Source organism: Opisthocomus hoazin, chromosome 7 (genome assembly GCF_030867145.1).
Source record: "Opisthocomus hoazin isolate bOpiHoa1 chromosome 7, bOpiHoa1.hap1, whole genome shotgun sequence".
Classification (NCBI taxonomy): Eukaryota; Metazoa; Chordata; class Aves; order Opisthocomiformes; family Opisthocomidae; genus Opisthocomus; species Opisthocomus hoazin.
The window spans coordinates 19,421,941-19,446,105 of NC_134420.1; the positions used below are offsets into that span (position 1 = coordinate 19,421,941).

General features: G+C 46.2%; 1 protein-coding gene across 2 annotated transcripts in view; it reads left to right on the forward strand.

Annotated features, from left to right (window-relative positions):
- The window catches only part of SLC67A1 (solute carrier family 67 member 1), a 62,441-nt gene that overhangs the window by 14,661 nt on the left and 23,615 nt on the right, over window positions 1-24,165 (forward strand). For both annotated transcript variants that reach the window (XM_009935286.2, XM_075427230.1), the window contains exons 5-6: window positions 22,598-22,713; window positions 23,200-23,310. In XM_009935286.2, the coding sequence (XP_009933588.1) occupies window positions 22,598-22,713; window positions 23,200-23,310 (227 nt within the window). The remainder of the gene's footprint in view (window positions 1-22,597; window positions 22,714-23,199; window positions 23,311-24,165) is intronic.

The window sequence follows — 24,165 nt, forward strand, 5'->3', positions numbered from 1 at the left end:
GTGTTCGTAGGAAGCAGGGCATCACGCCCTATAGGATTGTATCCCGTTTTGGGAATATGGAGCAACAGCTTTGGAGCAGTAGCTTGTCCCTGTAATTAACTACTGCTTCAGAGGTGCCTTGGATGGCCTGGGAGAGACACAGACCCTATACATTCATTAGAATAATTTGCTTTAAAAATGCATAAGGGGATCTGCTCTGCTCTCTAATTGTTCTCCAAAGCAGAACCACAGTGATCAGGCTTTCCAGAAATGACTGTGATTTTCTTTCAGTCTCCCACTTGGGGATGTCTAACATAGATTTTCAGAGGGCAGGAATTTAGCACTTTTGGAAATCTGGTCCATTTGAGGTAGTTCAACATCTGAAATCTTTGAATATTTTTCATTATCTGAGGTTTCCTTGTTTACTTGTTATTACAGCAATTGTTGCTTTGATTTTAATTTATTTTTCTTGGTGGAGATGGAATTATACATCTAATCCTTTGTGGTCTGTATGCAGTATTAACTTTCTTAGTTTCAGTAAATGTTCCTTTGTTCTGTGACATGATAGGCTGAAAATTTTGGACAAGTTACTTCTCTACAACACTTCATTGTGAATCCTTTGGAAATCTGCACCATCTTTATTTTTTATGGGATTTGGTTCATTTCTCTTTTACCTCAGGGTGTGTGTTCTGAGGCGTATTGAAGTAATTGGAATTGTTTCCTTTGAGTTTGGTTTTAAATCAAGCTCTGGGTAAAGAAATTTGTAGAGGAAGGAAGGAAACCTCCAGAAACCTAAAAGATTCCTGCAGGATATTTCTTTAAAAGAACCAAATAATTAGAAATCTCCTTGGAAAAGCCATCTGGGGAGCATGTGAGTAATGCTTACAGGAGACCAGAGTCTTTAAATGCTGTTCTCAGACTTTAAAAAAAAAAAAAAAGAGGGGGGGGGGGTATGAAAGACAATAATGGTTATTAAAGCTGAGGATGCTCGTGCATCAGATGTTTGAGCTTACTTCCTGTAGAAGCTTAGAAAGGCTCTTTCGTGGTATAAAGCTGTAGAACAGATTATCTGTATTGTGGGTGATATGTTCCTTCCCCTCCCCTTTCTGACTGTCCAGACACAGTTGGATATGAGACAGAGATGAATTGATTCTTCTGGCTGATGTTTTTCAGTGTAGTCCTGGATGTTTCCTGATCTTCCAGGAATTACTTTTTATGGCAGAAAGAGACCTACTTCTAGATGGACCTAATGACGTTTCGAAAAGAAATTTTGAAACCATGTGTTGAAGAACTCCTTTAGGGTAACCAGAGGAGCCTGTGGTTGGTGACACCAGGCTCACGCCTCGCACTGCACCCACGTGTGTTCTCATTGCATGAGATTACACAGTCTGGGATGTCTAATTGCCCGATTGTAATCTGTCCATCCTACCAAAAGTTGCATCATTTTGATTTTTCCTGGGTGCTGTGTGGCAAGCACTTTTCAGAGAGAGTCTTCTGGCCCTTGAAGGATTCATAAAGTTTTTCCTGTGCTTTGGTATAAAGCCTGATTTTTTTTTTTTTCAGTTATTTGATTTCTTGGGGATGGAAGTTGAGCTGCGGCAGGGAAGAATTTTCAATAGCTAGAAAAGTACATCCATGGTGCAAAGCTGCTCTGAATAGCAGCAGAGCTAAATTGTTCAAAAGGTTTCCAAAATGTGATCGCTGTCTTGACTATTACAACACCCAGTGCAAACAAATCCTGTTTGCACTCTCCAGCAGTGCCAGTTCATCCCATCCTGTGCTGGCGAGAGGCTGGGTACCCACCCAGAAAGAGAAAGCAACCAAGGGCCATGTACATTAGCAACGTACCTCAGCCTCACAGGACACAAGGTCAGATGATGCAAAACTGACTACCAAATACCTACCAAGAATAATCCAGCTGGGAGATAAGGCCTCGCCTATCTGCAGGTCTGCCCTGAGAGGGGGACGTGGCAGCGAGCCTGGCGCCAGGCAGCAGTGGCACCCGGTGAGGGGGAAAGCTCAGGAATGCAAATGGCATGCTGTAGCTGGGCAATGAAGCCATCTCATGGCATACCCGGGCACTTCCTATTGTGGACGAGGATCTATTTCTGGACTTTGGATATGAGCCATCCAAAAGTAAATGTTTAGTCAGACTTTCAAGCTGTCTGAAATGCGTGACATGCCAGTGACAGGGCAGTTTAATGGGATGGAGCTGATCTTTCTGTGCCAAATGTGCTTCTGCCACATTCAAAAGACAGTAAAGTGCGGGTGAATTTTAGTTTTCTGTCCTAGAGAGCTGAGCTATAAGGGAGAAAAGGGAGTCTGCCTCAAGTTTAATGGCCTCAAGTTGCATCAAGGGAGGTTTAGATTGGATATTAGGAAAAGTTTCTTTACTGAAAGAGTGGCCAAGCATTGGAAGGGGCTGTCCAGGGAAGTGACTATCCCTGGAGGTGTTCAAAAAACGTGTAGATATGGTACTTCAGTACGTGATTTAGCAGGCATGGTGGTGTTGGGTTGATGGTTGGACTTCATGATCTTAGAGGTCTTTTCCAACCTTAATGATTCTATGCCTCTTCTGCAAGGATTCATAAATGGTACGGAAGTCTCTCCCTGCCATGGAGGTTGTGCCCTTCAAAACAAGCCCTGGCTCTGGAATGTCAGCACAGAACTGAGGGTCACTGTCGGTATTTGGCTTGCAGGCATGAGTGCTGTGGTTTGGCTTTGTGTTGGGGCAAGTTTCTTGCTCTGGCTAGAAGCTGTAGCCTGCGAGGGCAGTGGGAAGGCAGTGCAGTGGAAAGCAGGGCTTGGTCACAGTGCTGGGGACGCCATGGCCACTGGAGCAAATGGGGATATGCCGTCAGACACCGAACGGGCATCTCTACCTGGAACCTTGAGTCAATGGTCCAGGGGCAGGACAGAGTGGGCCCCAGGGAAGCATGGGGCAGTGTGGGGCGAGGGGACAGACTGCACCAGCAGCCAAGCGCAATGGCTTGGCCAAAACCCAGCTGAGAGTAGAAAGCCGGATCTCCAGGCTTTGGCTGTTGGAGGCCTGCAGCTCAGACTGTGTGATGGTTTGGTCTGGGTGTTGGGTTTTAGTTCATTTGGGAGAGGAGCGAGTTACGAAATGTGGATCTGGGTTCAGGTTACAATTCTGCTCCCCAGGGCTATTCCAGGTGTTCAAATGCGAACTTTTGGCTCAGGCCCATCTCTAATTAGGCATATTCTTTAAAAGTATTTTCCTTCCTCAGCTCCTGTGCTCTTGGCTTGTCTCCACTGGCCCTCTTTGCTGTGCTAGAACACAGTTTGCTGGGTATATTAATTGAACTGTTTGCACACCTGGTTTCCTGCAAGAATAGACACCTAGCTCCTTCTTTTGAAAAATCTAGCCCAGAGGCTGTAAACAGGAATTGTGCTATGTCTGGAAAAGCTGAACTGCTGCTTATCTGCACTCCCTCGGGCTGTGGGAGCAGCAGCAGCTGCAGACATGGGTCAGTTGATCATGGAAACCGGCTTGCACACTCTTCCCACCAGTCCTGTCCTCCCTCCTGGCTCAGGTCCTCCAGCAGCTGAGGAGCCCACCTTCTCCGCAGGGTTGTTCCCTTTTATTGTGACAGTGACAGGAGGGGCCCCATCTGGCATTTAGGGCAGCTCAGATGTGTATTTTGCCTCATGTATGAAAGCTGTGTTTGTCATCCTGGAATTACGTCCTGTGCAGGACTGCTGATGGGACCTTTCCTCTATTTTCACAGCTTTACCTTCCAAGATTAGTTTCTATCCAAGTTCTCCAAAAGCAGTGGTGGGTTCATCAACCCTTACACTCTTTTAATCGTGGCTGAGGAGCATCTTTCATAACCCATTGTGTGGCTCAAAGAATGACCGTGGAAAGAAAGGGTCAGTAAGGCTTGTGTGGTGCAGACCAGATGAAATGGTTCCTCATAGTCTCTTTGGGTTTAAAATGCATAAGCAAAAACAAGTGCTACTGTACAACTTCGATTTCAAGGTATGGGAAGAGGAGAAAGGCAGCACAAAATCACTTGGCTAATGCTGTCAAGGATTTCTGCTTCTGAGCCAGGTAGTATTGGAAAACCCCATTGAGCTTCCTCAGATGCTAAAACAGGCCTTCATACACTGCTGGGGAGTCCCCCTTCACACCACTGTGCACTCTGTGCTGCCTTAAAATACACTGATTTTGTGGACACGCTGTCAGCTTCTGAATCCCACTTTGCAGCTGTTGTTTTACTGGGTGATGTTGAGTTTCACTTTGCTGCATTTCTTTGCTGCACATTACGTGAACTTCACCTGGAAGATGCCGTCTAACTTCTGTGTAAGGCCATGAGTTGAGAGTGTTACTATACTGTGCTGTTGGTGGTCCACCATCTATGGAGTGTGATGCTGATGCGCTGGGCCTTGTCATCTTTAACTTTCTGTACTTCTTGAGTTTTCCAAAGCACTGTTGGTAAAAGCTCCTGGAGAAGTCCCCTCAAGGCAGGCCCTTGGGAAAGGGCATGCAGATGCCTGGGCTGGGAATAGGGAACAGGAAATCTGATGCACCTTAGGAAAAATTTGCTATCCAAATTCCAGTCCAGCTAGGAACACAAAGTGCTGCTGTTCCCAAAGCACTAGGTTGGATTGCTCCAACAAGCCCCCAAACTGGACACACAGACATCCAGTGGGGAAGGAAAGAAGCCGTGATATTAGCTTTTGAGTGCTTGTCCTGGGGGGAACTCCAGCAAATCTGTCCAGGACCAGCATGACTGCTGATTGCCCAGCAAGTAATGACTTTGTCGTTGAACTTTGTTGGCGGTGATTCCTGCTTGGCTGCTGAGCGTTGGTTATATGCCAGAAGTGTTACGAGCTGTAAGGGCTGGGAAATCTCAGCTCTGGAAAGAGTCCCAGAAGGATGAAGGTGGCAGGTGGTCTCATCCAGGCTTGCGTCAAAACCCTTCGTGGAGGAAGAGGAGAGGGCTTACGCCATCACCCTGCTTACCTTTTCCTCCTGCGTAATCGTGCCCCTCCACCACAAAAAAGAAATCAGGGCTTTTGTTAGAAACCAGTGTCTAGGTGGATCCAGCATGAAGCAACATGACCGTTCGTGCTGCGCTCTGTGCTCCTGCTAATGGTATCAAATCAAGCAGGAAATTATTTTTGGAGCAGCCAAGCATGTTGAAACCCAGCAGAAGGCAGCTGTTTGCGTAACCGGAGTTGTGGGAGAGCTGCCTCCCTTGTTGCCAAGCGCTTGACTTCCTATACTGGTGAGAAATGGTTTCCCCGCTCCTGGCAGCATGAGCAAATCCCCTTAGGCTTGGGAGGCTGGGCTTAGTCCAGCATTCATCATTCCTGTAGCGCCTGCTTCATAGCTCTGACAGTCCCCTGACACTTTTCCACGGGGGTCTGAACTACCTGATTGTGACTCCTTAGCTCACCCCTCAACCCTCTCCTTAAAAACAAATGACCTGCAAAATAAAGGGGTTTGTCCAGAGTTTCAAATGCATTTTGGTTAACTCTCAGCAGAGGTCCACATGTGGCAAACAGCCCGTGCTGGAAGTGAAACATTAGTTCTGCCTCAGTCTGAGCATCTCCACGTGTTTTTACACCCTGGCTGAGTTTCTAGCCCCAGTTCGGTGCCTTAGTCATACCCGCAGTGCTGGGGCTGCCTTCGCGAGGTTGTGTCCTGGTACGCAGGTCCTCTGGCTGCACTTCAGCAGCTCCTTTTCAATTTGGCTCTGTCAGCAGCTCCCAAGTGTCTAACAGGGGCTTGATTTTTTTTTTTCTTTTTTGAGGGAGGAGGTCTTGGTGTACTGCTGCTTTTTCACCCTCTGGCAACACCATTTGTAACTTTTCTTTCTGCTCCATCGCTGTATGCTGGTGTCCAGGCACTGGCCTTGCCTCTCAGAGGTGCCTCCAGCTGCATGCTGATGGACCTCCTATGCAGACAGGTTTGTTTCCTTAGGCTCTGCTCAGCTCTTAGCCCCTCAGCCCATAGCAGAAATAAATCCCTTCAGTACTACAACAAAATGTCCGTGCCCTGTAAAATAGCATCATTAACACGGGTCATAGGATTGCGTTAGCCAGAAAGAATGAGATAAAGCCACGGCTGCAGAGACGGCAATTGGCCTGGTGATGATGGGGCTTAAATTCCTGCCCCCAAAACGCGATGCTTCTGCACAGAAGGGAAGGACCAAGCCAGCGCAGAGAGGTTTCGAAAGCTGCCATAGGGTACAAAGCCTTTTTTGTTTGCAGACTTATTATGTCATCCCTCAGTCATGCAAATGTCGCCCCAGAAGAAAGACTTTTTCACATTACTGCCTTGGTCTGGAAAAGTCCCTCCCTGATTATTCGTGACCACTGACTCCTTCAGCCATGTGCCCCTTTCCTAAGGGCCGTAGGGTGGAAAGAAATTCCCTGACGCAGTGAAAGGCAGGAAAAAATCCAGCGCACCCGAACTGAGTCAGTCTGAAGTATTTATGGCTTTCCAATTGGGCAATTAAGTTCTCAAGCAGCTCGGTTATGGTTGGAAAAGGTGTCTGTCCTGCGCCAGGTTGGAGTTTGTTACCCTTACACAAATGTATGTCGTCAATCAAAGCCCAGAGCTGGGGTGATGAACAGGGCGATTTCAATACTCTATAAAAGTCTTAGTGAAGTAAATTTAAAATTAATTTTAAAAAAGGCTGTTGTTTCACTTTATACTAACCTTTCCAGGTAAGTGCTTGATGGTTTCTGGGCGGTTTGGTAAGAGATGATGGAGCCTTTTATTTCTGTCTGTCCCATCCTTGTCTAGGATTGCAGCTGTCGAATAGTTCACTGTCTAGGGCTGTTTAGTGTCTCATGTTTATAGGTGCAAATCCAATTATTTTCACCTTGCCACTTAATTGCTCCCTGTGGTGTCATTCTGCCCCGCACCTTTGGTTTGACTGGATTTGGTTTGGGAAGGACACAGGATGGGGTGGGTACACCCTTGGAGACCTCTTAGGTTCATCCCGAGTGGAGCGTGCTCCCTGCCCTGCCTTTCAGCTCTAGTTCTTTTCTTTGTGGAGCTAAGCTGACCCTCTGTTGGCCTATGTCTTTTCTACCCAAATGAGGGGGTTAAAGAAAAGCAGTTGAAACCCTCTGTTTGGTGGCTGCTCTAACTGGTCCCTCATGCTTTGCCTGCTCCAAAGCCATCCCATGGTCTGTGGTGCTTTAGCCCCAATTTCTCGGGACCTAAACTGAAGCATTTTTTAAGTTGTATCCCAAAATGGAGTCACATTTCCCAACAATAAAATACTATCCACCCCATAAAATGAAGTTAGTATGAGCCTTAGAGGCTAATATTCCTGCAATGCAAAGGAAGGAAGCAGCTGCAGACTTTGAGGAGCAGTATTCTAAATTAATCTCAGTTTGAAACCACTAATGTAAGTCCTGTTTCCCCAGATGAATGCCATAGTTACGTCTGAAGTGGTGCCTCTGTTTCTCTGCTGATATTTTACTGAAGGGTAGCTGTAGGGAAGGGTTTCATTTCTTTTGTCGCCTTATCTCTGGGAACCACTTCAGTTCCGTTTCAGTGACGTTCTTTCGAAGCATGAGACTAAAAAGGGGTTGATTGTCTCTTTGAACTGCCTTTCGCTCTGAGGAATGAGTGCATAATTGTAACATAGAAAGGACAAACTGAACATGTTCAGGCTTGTCCTGCCTAATCTTTCCCTGTTTCTTTTTTTTTTTTTTTCCCCTTGCAGCTAGCACTCATGATTGGGATTTTCCAACTGATAAAGTCTTGGCTAGCCTAGGGGCCAATATGCTCTTAGCTAAACAAGCTCTCTGGACGGCTGGATGTGCAGCTTCTTTTGATGCCAGCCGAGACCACGGTTCACCTCTTTATTTGTGTTTGCCACCAAAGCATCAGTCTCTTTCTGCTCATGTCTGTGGGATGAGTGCAGAGGGAGTCTCAGGCAGATGGCTTTCATATTCCCACTAGGATAATTTTTTCCTCATGTTTAGTGATCGTTCAGTACTCTGCTCTTTTTTTGGTTGTGTTCGGATTTTATGAGAACTAGGTCTGTGGAAGAAATTAAAAGACAAATATTAACGGAACATAAAGCAACCCAAAAAGAACATCTGTAAAGCCTTCAAATGCTGTGGTGTTTTGCTTTTAGGAAATCTCCTTATTAGTGTAGTTGAAATGCAGACTTTGGCTATATCTGTAAACACAAGAAGTTGTACTTAGTTTGTGTCATTTAGTAAAAACTTGCCTTTGAGGCCAGTTTAACTACTAGCCTTGATCTGAAGCAGGGACTAGATGTTGGTACTAAACTCATACAGTCTTTTTTCCCCAACTGCTGCTATGCAATGACTTACTAAAGAGCAATGAATGTCAAGTCCTTTGCTGCTGCTAGTTCGTACCTCTGCTCTATGGCTGGGCTCGCTGTACTTGGTACTGCCATTTGAATGGGTTTTGGCAGCCGTCATACCTACACTGCTGATGTTGGGCCTGATCCTGTAAACCATTTCCAGCTCTTACAGACTGCATCTTTTCCATGATGCCTCCAGTTGATCTTTTCCAAACCCTTTTCCATGATGACCCTAGTGCAGCTGGGATTGCAGCACCTCTCATTGGTTCTTCAGGATCTGCATGGCTTATTTTACTTTGACTCTGTGGTTTTTACTCAGTCCTTCCTCAGACAAGTTTCCACTGACTCAAATCCGTACTTTGACTCAGGGCTCCAGGATGCGTCCCCGGGCTAAGCGTGTTTCTGGGGCAGCTGGTTGCCATGGAGGTGGGCCAGCCGACACTGGCGTGCAATGGCAAGGCTCTTCGGGAGGAATTCCCGAAACAGTAATAGGGATGTCACGCACTTCCAGAATCTACATGTGTGTGCTAAATGGTCTTCTCCCATCAATGGTGCTGTAATATGCAGTGCTGGTGTCATGTTGTCAGGGTGCTGCAAGATGCAGCGAATTGTGCGCTCCTGTTGCATCGGTGTTCTGCCTGGGACAGCAGAAAAGGCTTTTGGGGGATCCAGGGAAAAGAAAGAGAGGAAAAGTAGGGTATGTTGCTCTGCACACGTTGGTCTGAGCATCAAACTTGCCTGTGAGACACCTGATTTTTAAGTCTTTTTTTCCACCGTTATCTTTATGGGATCTTACTGGGGCACTTAGGTTTTCTGTGCTTCATTTCCCTGCGAGTACATACGGGGTGTTTGCACCACTGTCACCCACATAGGGATGTTTTGATGGTAAGTTGTAAGATTTAAAATGTGAGTTTTTCAGGTGCTACTGCTATCAGGTCTGTCTCAGTATGTCAGAAAGGATAACTTGATATAAGGGCTATTATGAGGACTGATGCAGATCCAGGTCTGGAGATCCTTGTACTTTGGACACCCTGGTATTTCCCTGGTGCTGTACAGATGTACGTCCAACAGGTTTGGCAGCGCTTTGAAGTCTATGTTTTCATGGTTTTCCCCTGCTGAAAATAAAATTGAAGCGAAATGAAAACACACAGGTCTTTTTCATTGTGCACTAAGAAGAAAAAAAAGTCAAACCAACTAGTCACCTCAAAAGGTAATTAATATCCTCATCAGCCACTATGTCTGTTTATGCAGACGCATTTGATGCACTGAGAGCAGCCATCTTCTGCGAGGCTCCAGGATATCACAAGCACCAGTCTAAAATCATTGTCGCTGCTGGCCGCTAAAGAACATGGCCCATTGCTGCCTTGGGTTACCTGGATGTAGCATCTACCCTTGTACAATATAGGTGTGCCCTAAGATGTGCTGCCAAAGACGTGTGTGGCCTCTGGCTCTTGCAACACTGGATGCCGTGAAATGTAAGTCTTCTAGGTACAGCAAACCCCAAGTGTGCAGCGGGCCAGCGCTTCGCTCGTTGGAGCTACAGAAACGTATAATCGGAGGTTTCCAAGCTCCTCTACAGACAGCTGGCTGCTCACATACTGCTCGCCCTTCCTTGTTTCCAGCTGCTAATTTGCAATTAAACGCAACTAAAAATACAGTAAACACTCTGCTCGCAATTTTCCGCTGAAGTCTGCCAGGTAGCTTGCAGTTACTGTCATTTGGTGGTGAATGGAGCAGGCTTCTGCCGTAAGCGTGTGGCTGGATGGAGAGGCTGCCCATGAGGCTGCCTAAGATGTGGTTCCCAGCGAGCGCTCCTGTAAATACCAGTTCAGCATAACGCAGCTGATACTAACTGGCGTCCCTGTAGGTGGTCTCAGTAGTGGGGCCAAGATGAAATGTGGTGCAGAGAATGAACCGAGCACTTTTTCTCCCTGAGGGAAGCGCCTCCAACTGAGAGCAAAGGTGTGTTAGGTAGAACTCAAAATGCAACCGCTGCACCAGGTTTGCGGGTAAAGGATGTTCTCATTCAGGGCTTTGGCAGTGCTGAAATCCTCTGAAATATGTGAGAGGCATAGAAGACCCTGCAACTACATTTGACTGTTATGAAGTACATTAAATCTGTTTTCAATTCATTGCTTCAAAAAGTGCAAGAAACTTCAGTTAACATTGAATGTGCTTTTTAACCTGAATAAATGATTTTCTACTATGCCAACAAAGTAGTTCAGTTTCTTAGCAGTTCCTTGGCTAGTGTTTGTCCTACAGCCTGTGCAGGGGAGAGAACTACTACAATTTGCAAATATAAAATGCAGAACAGCCTCCTGTCTGAATATATTTAACATGCAGAAACCATTGTCATTATGGGATTAGGGAAACAAAATACTTAATTGGGGGAGTTCAGTAAATATAGTAACAGTGAGACCACTCCTGATTTAAGCGTACAAAGCCTGCCCAAGCAAGCAAACTGCACCTTTAATTAATGGTTTTGCCCATTAATGAAATAGTGACTCACTCTTCTCATGCCGATGCCTCCTTCTGGGGTCAAACTCTTCGTGAAATCAAATCAGCCGCACCACAGCCCTCAGGCTCTGTCTTTGCTGGAGAAAGGGTTGTTTTCAAGGGGCCTGTTATGCAGCCAAAGAGGTTGGAGCGGGATGCTGGAGAGCCTTCCACCTGACGTGTGAAATGTTTTATTTGTGACTTTTGGGTATTAGCATTCCAACACTGCTTCCCATACAAAATTAGCCCTAATGGGTCCTATTTCATTACACAGTCTTACCGGACAAAAGTCGCTGGAGTCCTTGATGCAGTATGGCAAGATTTTTCATACCTCAGGGTAGGAGGTGTTGGCTGCCACTACTTGTTTTGAGGCAAGATCAGTCTGTACCTCTGGGAAGATGCTGCATTTACAGTTACTTACCTCAAGGTAAAGAAGTAACTTCTTCTGCCAGGGATTACGTAGCTTAAAAATTTAATTCACATGAATGCGGTCCTGGTAAGAGACCAAATTTAAGTGTGAGACTTGGCTAGTCAGTGACTTCGCTATTTACCTCTTTAGCCTCTGGGTGTGGGGTGTGGAGGGAGCCCTTGCTTTTGCAAGATACAAGGATTGCTCTCTCGGATCATCACAGTAGCCCTGCCAGTGCCCTGCTTGAAAAGGAATTGGCAGAGGAAGAAGCTCGAGTCCTTCAGCAGGCTGATGCCAGGCCACCTCCACACACTGGCAAAATAGGTAGTTAACTGCGGCATCGGGCTGTCTGCCCACAGTCCTGTTGTCTCCTTGCCTGTGCCAGAGTGGGGAAGCATGCTCACCAAGAAAGCCAGAGCATCTGATGTCTGTGTCTGTTTTTAGAAGGTGGGAGAGGTCTTCTCGGAAGTAGCAGTCACCGCCTGTCACCTTTAGTGCCAGCAAAGGCAGCAGTCCTGGCTCGCCAGATGTCTCTTTTTGCTTTCTTTCCCAGCCAAATCCTACTCCTTCCCCTCCCAGGAACTAACTGGACCCCACCCCTCATCCTTGGGCAGCAAAATTCAGCTCTGCCCACGCATTGCTTTGAGCCAGCTCTGAGAAAGCGAGCGCATCACGATCAGTGAGAGGTAACAACTCCAGCCAACGCCAAGCTTGCGGATCCTCCAAAGCCACTGCCGTGCTCCGAGACCTCATGTGCCGGGAGTGCAGCCCAGGTTGCTACAGCAAATCCTCAGCAGTTTCCTGCCCAGCTGAGTCTTCTGGAATCTGAAGCGTTGTAACCTTATAAAAGCTAGAAAAAGCTTGAACTCATTCAAAGATTATTTCACACCACCTACATCACTCTATGAAGTCAGACATGCTGTAACGTATGATTAACGATGTGTTCGGTGATGAGTCACCAGGTAGTCTAGCAAGCACTGCTCACCTTCTAGTCTGTGCGTGGGAGTCCTTACCTAGCGACACACCCAAACTGAGTGTTTTAATAATTTACCCCATTCTGAGCTTGGAAGAGCAGTTTTTGTTACTTAATTAAAAAGAAAAAAAAAAGAAAAAAAAAAGAAAAAAAAGAAAAAACTCCTTTAACTACTTTTCCACCCATTAGGGAACAAACCCACCGTGAAGCAGAAGAAGGTGGAGGGGGACACCAAAAAACTATTATTACTTTGTATGGTTGGAGTATACAAGGAAAAGAAAAAAATCCACGTTTAAGAGGTGGGGGATTGCATCTTTGTGTTGTTTTAACAGTCACTTGATAAGATACATGAAATTTTCTTGGACTGAAATTTAGCATTGCCCTTTCCTAACTGAGTGTCTCAAGCTCAAAATGAGAGCTGTGATTATTCATATTTATTATGTGGGATGCTTAAGGATTGTAGGGAAAAAAGCAGTATTTTACAGGGCATGGACAGAAATGAGCGTGTCTGGTTTGTGATATGGTGGTGGGAGAAAAGGTTTTGATTCCTGCTGCAGAGGACAAAATTGCACTTGCGTCTCAACTTGATTTGGTATCCTTTCTCCACTAAAGATCATTGTAAGCAGCCTAGGGAAGAGAAAGAGCAGGACAAACTTGCAGAATACTTCACTGATTACTTTTCCAGGCTCCAACTATTTTCAGCTCAGGGGATTTCCTGACATGAATGAATGTAGTTCATGACTCTTTAGTAACCTTCAACAGATTATTCTTCCAAGTGCTAGTCCAGTCTCTCCTTGTACCTGTCTAAAACTTTTGTTTCCACAACACCAATAGCAACAAGCTCTACCAACCTTCTACATGTTGTGGGAAGAATTAGGCCTTTCTCTTTGTTCTGAACCAGTCTCTAACACCTTCATTTGGTGCTTCCCCATTCTTGTTGTGGAAATGACCATCTCTGTTACTTCTTAACCCCATGCTCCAAGTCCCTCACAAACTTGTGGACCTTTATCAGATGTCCCCTGGACATCTCCTTCCTGAGGCGAAGGCTCTCAGCCTCCTCAGGCATAAAACCAGTCCCCATTAATTGTTCTTGTTGCCGTCCTCTAAGCATGTCCCCACTACTTAGATGCCTTTTGGAGAGAAGAGGACCGGGACTGCATGCACTATTTAAAGTGCTGGTGAACCAGGAGTTTATACAGTGGTCTAATGAGGCTCTCCTCTCTGTTCACTTGCTATTTCTTTCATGGTAATCCCTGAATTTCGATCAGCTGAGCACTGAGGCAATGGTTTTGTGGAATAGTCCATGATAGTCCAAAGCTCTCACTCCTTAGTAATAACAAGCAGTTCAGAAACCATAATTTCATATGTGAATTTAAGACTTGCTTTCCCTGTACGCATCACTTTAAATTTAATCAGCACCAACTATCAGCTGCCGTGTTATTGCCCAATCCCTCAGCCCCATAAGGACCATATGCAAGTCCCCACTGATTGCTCTTTTCCCTAGTACTCTTTTAGTTGCGTATCCTCAGCAAACTTTCTTACCTCACTGCTGCTCCAGATAGTTCACAGATAGATCGAACAGCACATGTCCCAGCCTCACCAGTGGGATGCCTCTGTTGTGAGAACTGACCACTTACACCTACTTTCTGATGCTGATCTTGACCTGCCCCAGCTCATCCAGTATTAGTGCTGCTGGGATCAAAGCCAGATGTTGCAAGCCCCCATTCAGGGAATGCAGGTCATACCCGGTCCTTGTCTAGACTCCTCCATTTCTAGACAGATGGGGTGATACCGTGGAGCGTAAGGCAAGCAACACCTTAGCCAGCCAGCTGGCCAGTCTTTTGGGGAGTGCAGTTTATTCCCTTATTTGTTATAAATGCATGTAAATGTGCAGGTGTTTGGTGCACCGAGATGCCAGTGGGACTGTCTATGCCGTGCAACAGGGAAGAGCAATAATCACACATAGAAGTGCAAGCTTCGAATTAGCGAAGTGCAGTATTTTGAAATAGGGTGTTTCACCAGAAAAGAGCACATGAGTATAAATGATATTTGAAATTAGTGGCGGATTATGGACAAAGCATGCAAATCCGCCCACGTGTTAGTGAAGCGTAACTGATATGCCTCTTCCGGCAATTAGCTGAGTTCCTCAGAAGAGCGCTGCGTTGGATCAGGCAGCAGGACGGGCTGGCGCAGGCAGGCTGCTCCAGCTGCCTGGGAATTAGCATCCTGCCACAACCAACCGCTTCACGGCCCGGTGGTGGGGTCTGCCGTGCTTGAGCCGGGGCTGGGGCCTGTTAGTTTGAGCTGCTTTGCATTGCTGGGATTTTCTCTGCAGCAGGCACTCACCGGGGGACAGATAGCCTTCTTGCTGCAGAGCCCCTGATTGACAGCCAGCCTTATCCGTTCACACAAAACACCTCTTAGGCAGGGAGCTCTGCCAAAGGAGGATTTTCCCTGTGGAAGAAGCCCAAGTATTTTTATTCAGTGCCCTGCACTGACCAGAAGTGTTTTTTCTGCAAGGTTGAGCGTCAAGTCCTACCAGCAACCCTCCTTGCGCTGGGTCGGTGACACACACAGGACCAAATGTCCCTTAGGAGAAGTTAAACCACATGTAGCTCCGAAGACTCTGGGAACAGCTGTGAATGCCTGGCCCCATCCCAGGCCTGGTGTCCCCAGCACATGGTAGCTCTGACGCACCTCTGCTGTTGTACTCCTGGCTCTTTGCCCTGCTGATGCACCAGTGCCGATCTTCAGCATCCCTCCCTTGCCCAGTTCTGACGGAAATCAGTGATGCAGGATGCCCGCACCCCCCTTAATCTTTTCTTCCTTTCCCACCACCCGACTTTTCCAGATGTGGCTGCCACTAGAAATAAGCAGTTGAATGAGCACTTGTCTGCGGGTGACTCATTCTTGCCCTGTGGGGAGCTGTGCGGAGGGTGCGGACCCGAAGTCTCGCCACCTCCTTGGACAGCCTGCAATGATGTCAAGTTCACCACAGTGAAAAAGAGCCTCCTGCTCTCCCTGAAGCAGCAGCAGCCAACTTCTGCTGCTCTTCATCTAGAACGTATGTAGGAAAAAGGACACACTGGTCATGGTTTCCAGTTGCGTCAGGGCAGCGAACTCCCCCCTTTTCGCGCTGATGCACGGGTGGGAGTAGATATCCACTCAGGTTTCACGTTCTGTCTCTAGAGAAATCCCAGTCTCCCAGTGAAACAATTGGAAAATTGCAACCAAAGGAGTCCCACTGACAGGTTACAGTGAAATATGGATGATTTATCTTAGGCAATTTGTCGTACCACTTGTGAAGTACCTTCTATCTGACCACAGGGAGGCAAGTGAGAAATGGCATATTTCTCTGTCACATGTCCCTTGGTGGCTGCGCTTGTTGCCACTTGGGATTGAACACTCCTTCTGCTAGCACTGACCTCGCTTCACTTGCCATTTTCACGTGGGCATTTGCTTGGACAGGAGAGCCAGGGGGAAAGACCCGTGCCACTCTTACTCATGCATTTATGTGATGTTTTTCCCATGTGGACAGGCAGTAGGAACTGCGGAAAGGAAAGTTTGGGGTTTTTTTTTGTTTTCCTCTCAAGGGCACAGATAATGTGATGGGTACTGGCTGCCCTTCACTGACAGGGTTGCTTTGAAGCCTGCTGAGCACTGGGCTGTCTGGGATTATCTGTGTTATTGTGCCATTTCTTGCCCTGGGCTGTGGAAGCCGGACTATCTCTGTGCATTTGCATGAGTGTCCAAGGAAATGTGTGAATTTTCTGAGGCTCAGAGTATCTATTTTTGATGGAGGCTTTTGTGGCTTTGTTTCCTGAAGGAGCTGTGGTGAAATTTTGTGCTTGCTTTTTTTGTCTTTATGAGGAATCTCAGCAACATAGACCAGACCACAACGGGTCGAAGTTGAAATACACTCAGCAAGCATCATCAAGGCAGTAAAACAAAGTTCTTTGAATAAACCCATCACTAATTTACAGTAAGTTTTGCACTAAGTTTATGTATGACTAAGTTATCAGGAACACAGTGGCCACTGCTCACTTTTTTACCCACACAAAGCTGTTTACTGGAGAGCATGGTTGGGTGTTATGGTTTTACCTGGGCTTGTGGGGGTTTTTATTCACCTCAGTTTTTTTGCTTTGCTTTTCAACTCACCAGCTGTTTTTCACCCATAGCTGCCCCTCTAAGGGTGTGAGTGGATGAGTGGATAGTGTGGCCAGACTGCAATCAAAGAATATTTTGAGAGTCCTTTCAGAGCTCTGTAAGGAATCTAGGCTGGCTATGAATGCTGGCTTTATGCAGTGCTGTTTTGAAGTGGGAGTGAGTCACTAAAAAACAATTTGCACTCTCTCCATGTTCAACTTTGACTTTATTAAGAAAAAGAGAAAGAAAACAAACTCAATCCCATTCACTGCCGAAATACACATTGATCCTTTAATCCTCAGGGAATCATTGGGAACTGTTTTCCTCCTCGAAAGAATCTCTGTATTGACGCAACATTTGGTTGTGCAATTACACACGCGCGTTTTTCTCCTGGGCTTTGCAGAGCGGGGCTCTGTGGCTGGAATGCTAATTGGAAAGCAATCGATACCATCTCGAGGTCTGAATGCAGCCTCCCAGCTTGCAGCAAACCTTAGGTGCCTTCACGGATCTGTCCCAGAATTTTCAGGCAGTAAACCCAAGATGGGAATCACAGCCCGCCAAGGTCAGAGCAAGGACTGGAATTTGGGCTGGAGCCCTGAACTGTGTCCCGTATTTGTTGTAGCCTTCCTTGGTGGGAGCAGGAGGATCTGGTGCCCATCCCTCCTCGGCACTGCCTGGGGGCTGCTGCTAGCAGGTACCAGCCGGGGCTGTTCAAACACCCTCATCTGTGAGCTGACAATATTACCTGCCTGCGAATGCCTGGTCAGTGGCCTCTCTCATGCTGCTGTGCCACTGCCTGATCTCCGTGTGGTGCACGTGCCTTTGTGGGATTGAATTTTTCATGGAAGTTTTGCTGAAAGCATTGTTTCAAAGCTACTGGGAAATGCTCTGCACATGTGTTTGTGAATATATGTGTATGTATGTATATACGCCCACACGTACTTGTTTGGCCAGGTCCCACTTTCCAAGACCTACATTTGCTATAAACTCTACCAAATTTTTCTCATTCTTCACATGTGCCACCTCTGAATCCAGGGGTGTCCGATACTTGAGGCAGAGCTGCAAAAAATCACTTCCAGGGTTTGGGGAGCCTCTGGGAACCCTTGTTGTCACCTGTGTTACTGCCTCATGTCTTGATCCAGAAACTGAACCCTGGTTGTGGTCGTTTGCCTCATACTAGTTGACCCTGATGGGAGTGGGGTGAGAAGTAAAGCAGAGCATGACTTTGCTTCTTTTCACCTGGGAAGCATGGTGCACATTAGGATTTACAGTTACCTGCAAGTAAATACAGAGGCTGGTTAAGCATTAGATGGGAAGAAGTGCAACCCTCCTCTAGCCAGCTTTGAATTCTAATATTTTCTTTGGATTTAATCTGTTTACCATGACATTACTATTAATCGTTAATGCTTTCTCACCAGCATTAAAGATGGAGTTTCCAGATGGGCAATCCTAGCTGTCAGCCACTTGTCCCTTATCTATGGCCACAGGTTACCAAGTGAGCCTTGTACCTGGCCACACCATCAGTCCCGTGGCGAGTGTGCCCTGCGCTGGCCATCGCACTTTTTGAAACCCTTTAAAACTCTTTTAATAGATGCTTTTAATGCATCTACCACACTTGCCTAATGGCCTCAGGAAAATGAAAAGGAGAGGCTTTCGTTATGTTGTTAAAAAGCATTTGACTGATGTTATGGGCTCCTGGCCTCCAGGTCCTTCTGCTCATGTTTTCTGCTTATTTCTCTGAAAGCTTGAAGTCAGGCAAGCTTTGGCTGCTCCTGTTGGCAAAAACTGTCAAAAACTAGTCCTCCTCCAAGTTCAAGCGTTTTCTCCCTGCAGCTGATTGCTTTGCACCATCCTGGCAGCAGGACCTCGGGACACATCAGTCTTGTGCAGCACAGGGCAATGCGTTTTGTTCCTCCCTTTCACAGCAAGGCTGAAAACACAAAAAGAAGAGTGGGCAGCTGTGGTCTCAGTTGACAATCCAAGAGGAGCTTTTCTAGCAGAAAACCCCAGAGGAGAGCAAGGAAGGCTGCTGGCAAAAGTCAGCAAGGGACTCTCTCCAGATGCAGGAGAAGCAAAGGAATTCTAAGTAACATGCTGAAGTACGCAGGTAAAGTTACCTGAGTTATTTTGACCATAAAGCCCAGGATGGTAAAGGCACTCAACCTCTATTAATCAGTGAGAAGCTGGAGGAGGCCGCACAATGATCTCAGCTGCTGAAGCTGCTGCGCCCTTTTGCTCCCTTTAATTTAATTGTATTAGTCCAGCCTGCGTCCTTTGTTCTTCCGCCCTGCTCAGGAAATCTGCTGCTGGTTTTGGCAGGGCTCGCTCTAGCTCCACATGGGTGGCTTGCGGACAGCCAGGAGGGATGGGGCGGGGGGGCAGGAAGGGGGGAAGAGGATGGGAAAAGGTCCCATGGGAGCAACCTGCTTAATGTGTCTCATTTGTCTTAATAGTGCCATCGCATCCCTTCCTCATAAACCAAACAGGCAAAATTGAATGCAGAAGGACTCCCACTGATTTCAGCAGAGAGGAGATTTCATGCTTAAATCCAGAAAAAAAGGAAAAAGACAAGTGCCCGCGAGACATGTCTTGCACAGCAGGAGCTGCCAACCCAGCCATCATTCCTACCCCCGGCCTTCGGCTATGCTGAGGGTGTCTCGCCTGTAGCTTAGCTGTTCTGATTTGTACCACTTGTTCCTCCTCAGACTGGTAAGAAATAAGAGCAACAGCTTAGCCCTGGGTCCTCCACTTGCTTAGTGTGCAGAAAAGGGTCCAGCGAGCACAGCGGGGTGATGATCAGTGCTGACCCCTGGCTGTTTTCTCTGCTGGTGGCAAGAACATCACCATCCCCCTCGTCAAAGCGCTGTTCCTTCAGGCTTTGTTGGGTGCAAACCCTTCCCTGCCTTTCTGCTCCTTGCTGGACTCCTCCAAACCGCCAATGCCTCCTTCCCACCCACCTCGGTGGGGTTGCAGTTCACCTCCCAGTAGCATCCAAGGGTGTGGGTAAGAGTTTTCCCTGGTGCCAGTGACATGGAGCAGCTCTAGCTGAGGATCTGGCAGCATCGTTGTTGCTTCACCAGTTGCCCTAGCAAGTGCGTTGGCTTCCTGTCTAATGTTCAGCATCATCACAAGAACACTGTTGGCTCTACTCGGTGGCATTTGTCTTCACTGCCACCAGAAATAATGCTTCAGCACATGCACACTGGTCTTTGCAGTTGCATCCCTTTACATGACCGTGTAAATACTTGTGTGTCTTCATATAAGAGCGAAAAACATTGTCTACAGTCCCTCACCTACCCAATCCCCAAAGCAATCATCACAGGAGCTTCAGAGGAGATGTGTCAGGGCTTCAGGAACGCCGCCCTGCGCTGCTGCTTTGGCAAACAGTTCCCTTTCGCTGTAGGAGTGGGAGGATGCGTCCCACTGATGCCGTACCTGAGGGGAGAAACAGGAGGTGTCGTTGTGGGTAATTCAGGGGTTGTAACAGAACCATCAGAAAAAAAGAAATGAAGATGCATCTGAAAAAGAGTAATGACCTGCTGTGTTGATATGGCATTTTTTATGACCCTTTGTTTTACTTCATGTTTCTTAAACAAGCAAACAAACAAATGCGAGAAGTGGTTTCCTGGACACAGACTCGTGGCCTCCAATTCCAGAGTTCATCCCTGTCATGTAGGAGAAGACAGCAGAGCAGCTAAGCCAAGAGCGTTATCACTTTTCCATCAATAAATGATAATGCTTCATATGTGGAAAAAGACGAAGCACTGACGGAAAGCTGTGGCTAAGAAAAGGGATTTTCAGACGATTTTGAATGCTTCAGGCTTGTCTGGGAAAAGAGATTTTGAGCTCTGTATTTTAGTGGATTCCTCTGACTTCAGAGTCCAGCTGTACAAAATGCCACGAATCCATTAGAGCAAGCCCAGGTTTTCCCAAATATGTAAAATCTCAAGGTTCTCCTTTCCGTTTCACAGCAATGAATTATCAGTTGTATGCTGGCACTGAAGTAGTGCGTCATTTGCTTACTAGTTTTATAGTAGGATCCTTCCCTCATTGCTTGCTGTAGTTCTTCTTGGATCTGAAGAGTAGGATGTATTTATGTTGGCATGTGGGAGTCTGGAAATCCTCGGGAAAAGATACAACTGGAAAGGAAGTTTTCTTTACAATGAATATTTTTGTGATGCATTTTTTCTGCATTAGAATGAAAGCCTGAAATACAGAAATCCCAAAAAACATTAAGCCAGCTGCGGCTACTTATTTTGGTTATTTTATCCTTTCTGTTTTGTTAGTAAATATACTTTATGTTGCAACAAAAGTAGAAATTCTGAATTTAAAAATTTGGGTCCACAAAGTTGATTTCAATAGATTTGGAACCGTTTGGCAGATAATTTAAAATCAGAAAGTAGCAATCTGCTGTGCTAAAAATAAAAAATAACGATTCGGTGAATGACTAATTTTGTGGTCCAGCATAATTAGCAGAACAGCTTGGCGGATGGAAGGCAGCAGGTCTAAATTGCTGCACGAAGTCCATTTGCAGGAAGATATTATCTGACTTTGTTGTTATTAATAATAATTAATGAGAATTAAAATATTCAGCTGAGATTTTTGCCGTTGCTATTAGCGGGAATACATGTATACCTATATATATGTATTTGTTCTTTGATGCTTTCTTGGTTGTTTGCATCTCAATCCTTGACTGTCTTGCTCTGGGACTTTAATAATACTCTAGAAATTATTCAGACCGCACCTTTGTCTAGCATGGAGGAAACTTGAGGCTTTTACAATTAGTGCTGCTGGTTATTCCACAAAAAACATCCACTGCGGCCTGACAAGGAAAGCAGCAGTAAAAAGTCAGGCAATAAGCAGTGCCTTATCAGCAGGCTCGCAGGGAGCATCAGCTGGCAGCTTGCAGCTCTCTTCTGCATCCTGTTTTTGCAGCACAGGTTGCTGGAGATGCGGGGACGGCGTGGTGCCTCCGAGTCTGCATGGACTCACATGGCTCCAAAGCAACCTCTAGCGAAATCCAGGCATTGTTTTGCTGAAGTCCAAGGTGCTTTAGTTTTGATGCTCCAGACTGACCATGATGGTCTCTTAGCCTTGTGCCCTCCATGACACCAGCCTTTGGTGTTTCTGATGGGCATTCCCACCCCAAACCTGCATCCTGCAGTAGGTTTTAAGCACGTATTTTATGCAGCTCATTGACTAACAGGGTTCTCATGCTGGGGAAGACTTTTAATGAGCTGGTTTAGTGGATAATTGCTCTCACTGTTAGAGGCAAAACATGCTTCTCCCTTTGTTTTCAGCTTGATTCTCCTCAGTTCCAGTCTTCCAGCCCTGGACTTTGCTCCATCTGTGTTTGGCAGAGTTAAAGTCCTTCAGAGTCTGAAATCTTGCCGCATGTCCTTAAAGCCTAGGAGGACTCATTCCTAATCTTCACTTTTAAGAAAGCAGCGATAATTGAGGACTTATTATTGACTCTATCGTCTTTTACTGGTTTGTGTTTGGGTTTTTTAGTTAAGTTGTAATTGTTGTGTCCTGTTCATAATTGCTGTTCACTGGGTCTCCATCTAAGGATGTGGCCCCACTTCTGTTTAAGATCCAATGTTTGGGGTTCTGATGGGCAGTTGAAGGGGTGCCGATTTGGTTTTGGGCTCCTTTGGAGAAAAGTAGATTCATCAATCAAAGTGCTGTTTACTCATCTCCTCAGAAGGCGTTGTAAACTGTGTTTGTTATTTTTAGCAGCTCCTTTTTGAGTGGCGTTGTACCTCCAGTGGTTCCAATTCTGATTGTAGGCTGGGCTGCATTCTACCATCCCTAATCAGCTTGAGTACTGTCTTCACTTTCCTTCACTTCATTTGATTTTGCTGAGAAATTTCAAGGACTGAGATGATACTTAGATGAATGAAACTAGGGGTTAGATGGAGGATTAGATGGATCCTAACCGGCAGTGCTGTGCTTTCCGTGGGAAGATTTCTAAGCCTCAGTAAACCAAGAGGGGTTTTTTCCCCCTGACACTTACAGATTTATGAATATTGTATTACACCCTATTACTAATACAAATTATAAACTATCTTGATGGCAATAGCCATCTTTTGGTGAAAATGTGGTCCTATCCGAAGTTCCTGTGAAAGGATGTGAGCTCTTTTACAGCCTTATATGCTGCAACTTCAAGGAAATTTTTCCTTATCCAAGTGCCCAAGCCTTTGCAGGATGGAGGCATAAGTGTCTTGTTTATGGTATTTATCCACTCACCTGTATTTTTTTTGTTTGCAGTATTTTGGTTCCTGCATATGTCGGGCTGGTGGGAAATCTTATAAATACCTTGATAGCAATGGTTTGGATCCCTTTGCAGGATAAACCAAAGTCAGACCATCAAGTGACAGAGCACAGTAAGTATGTATTGTTTCTGATAAATAGCACAGGAATAGGGATGGTGCACTGACGTGCTGTAAGGACTCTGCTAAAGGACTTGGGGTTGCATTTAAGGGCAAAAAGGTGACAGCCTTGAAATGCTGACAGTTTAATGCCTTATCTCTGCTTGTGGAAGAATATTATTCCCTGCCTGTCAAGCACTCTGCTGTGCAGAATTGCAGGCTTCCAGCCCAGTGCTTGCCACGTATCTCAGAAAAGGTGACTGTGGACCCCTTGCTGGAGGTTGGTGTGGCCTGGCATGGGTGGCAATCCCGCTTATCACAGGGGTCCTCTGCATGCAGGCCCGGCACCAGCTCCCAAACTTGTGCTGTCAGCAGAAAGCCGGTGCTGCAGACTCGCTTTTTTGGAAAGGTGGTGGTGAACCTGAGCAGATGGTCTCAGAGTCTCTTGCTTCCTGCTTCTAACCTGTATAAGTGGAGTATTAATCATGTCATCTTCTGTAGGCACATCGCAGTCAGGCAGTGTGTTTAGCATCGGAGAAATCCTACGCCTGCTGAAGTTTCCGGGAGTAATGGAAGTTTTCATAGTCAAGGTCTTATCTGGACTTCCGATAGGTAAATCTCACCCATTACCAGTGGTTGCTGATGTATTTAAAATAAGACGACAAACACTGTAGACCAGGCTTGTCTCAAGTTACTGAGAGCACGGTGCATTTGATCACAGAGGAGTGAGGATTCAGCTCCTAACTCAATGGTGGATGCTTTCAAATGCTACATAGGGTCAAAAACCTGGGACGTAATGTAAGACAGACTACTTGCCACAGGCTGCTTCTGCGACTTTTGGCAAATCACTTCACCTCTCTACTCCACCCCCCTGGATGTAAATGTGTTTTCCTCTTGTCTGTCATTTCTGTTCAGGCTGTAACATCTTCAGAGCAGAGGGAAATAATTTGTACTCTGCCAGAAACACTGAGGTCCTTCCTGATTCTACTTAATGATTTTAAGGGGTATCTGTACCCTAACCTTTTTCCCAGCAACTAAAAACTGTGGCTGCTCTAACTGTCGGTTGCATGCAGGGGAACCACAGCATGTTTCTTCCCTTGCATGCTGGTGGCGGTGCTTGTTCTCCTCTAAATTATATATTCTGCTCAGTTTTTTATGTCATGGTGGGAACCTGCTGGTACCTGAAACCCATCCCAAACCTGCCTGTTTTTCTGCTCCCTTTCAGTCAGTTGCTGTCCTGGCATTGTCCATGTCTCCCGAGTTGCCTGGTTATACATATCCTTGGTCACAATTTAATCATCTTTAATTTTACCTACCCTCTGCCTTCTGCTCTCCCTCCCCAGTTGTCTAGAGTTTAATCCAGCATGTCAGCCTTGTCAGTGGTGGTGTAAGGAAAGAGGATGTTCTCTGCCCTTCCACACAGAGAGCCTTCATGGATCTTTTCTAAGTCAAAACTAAAAGCACAGT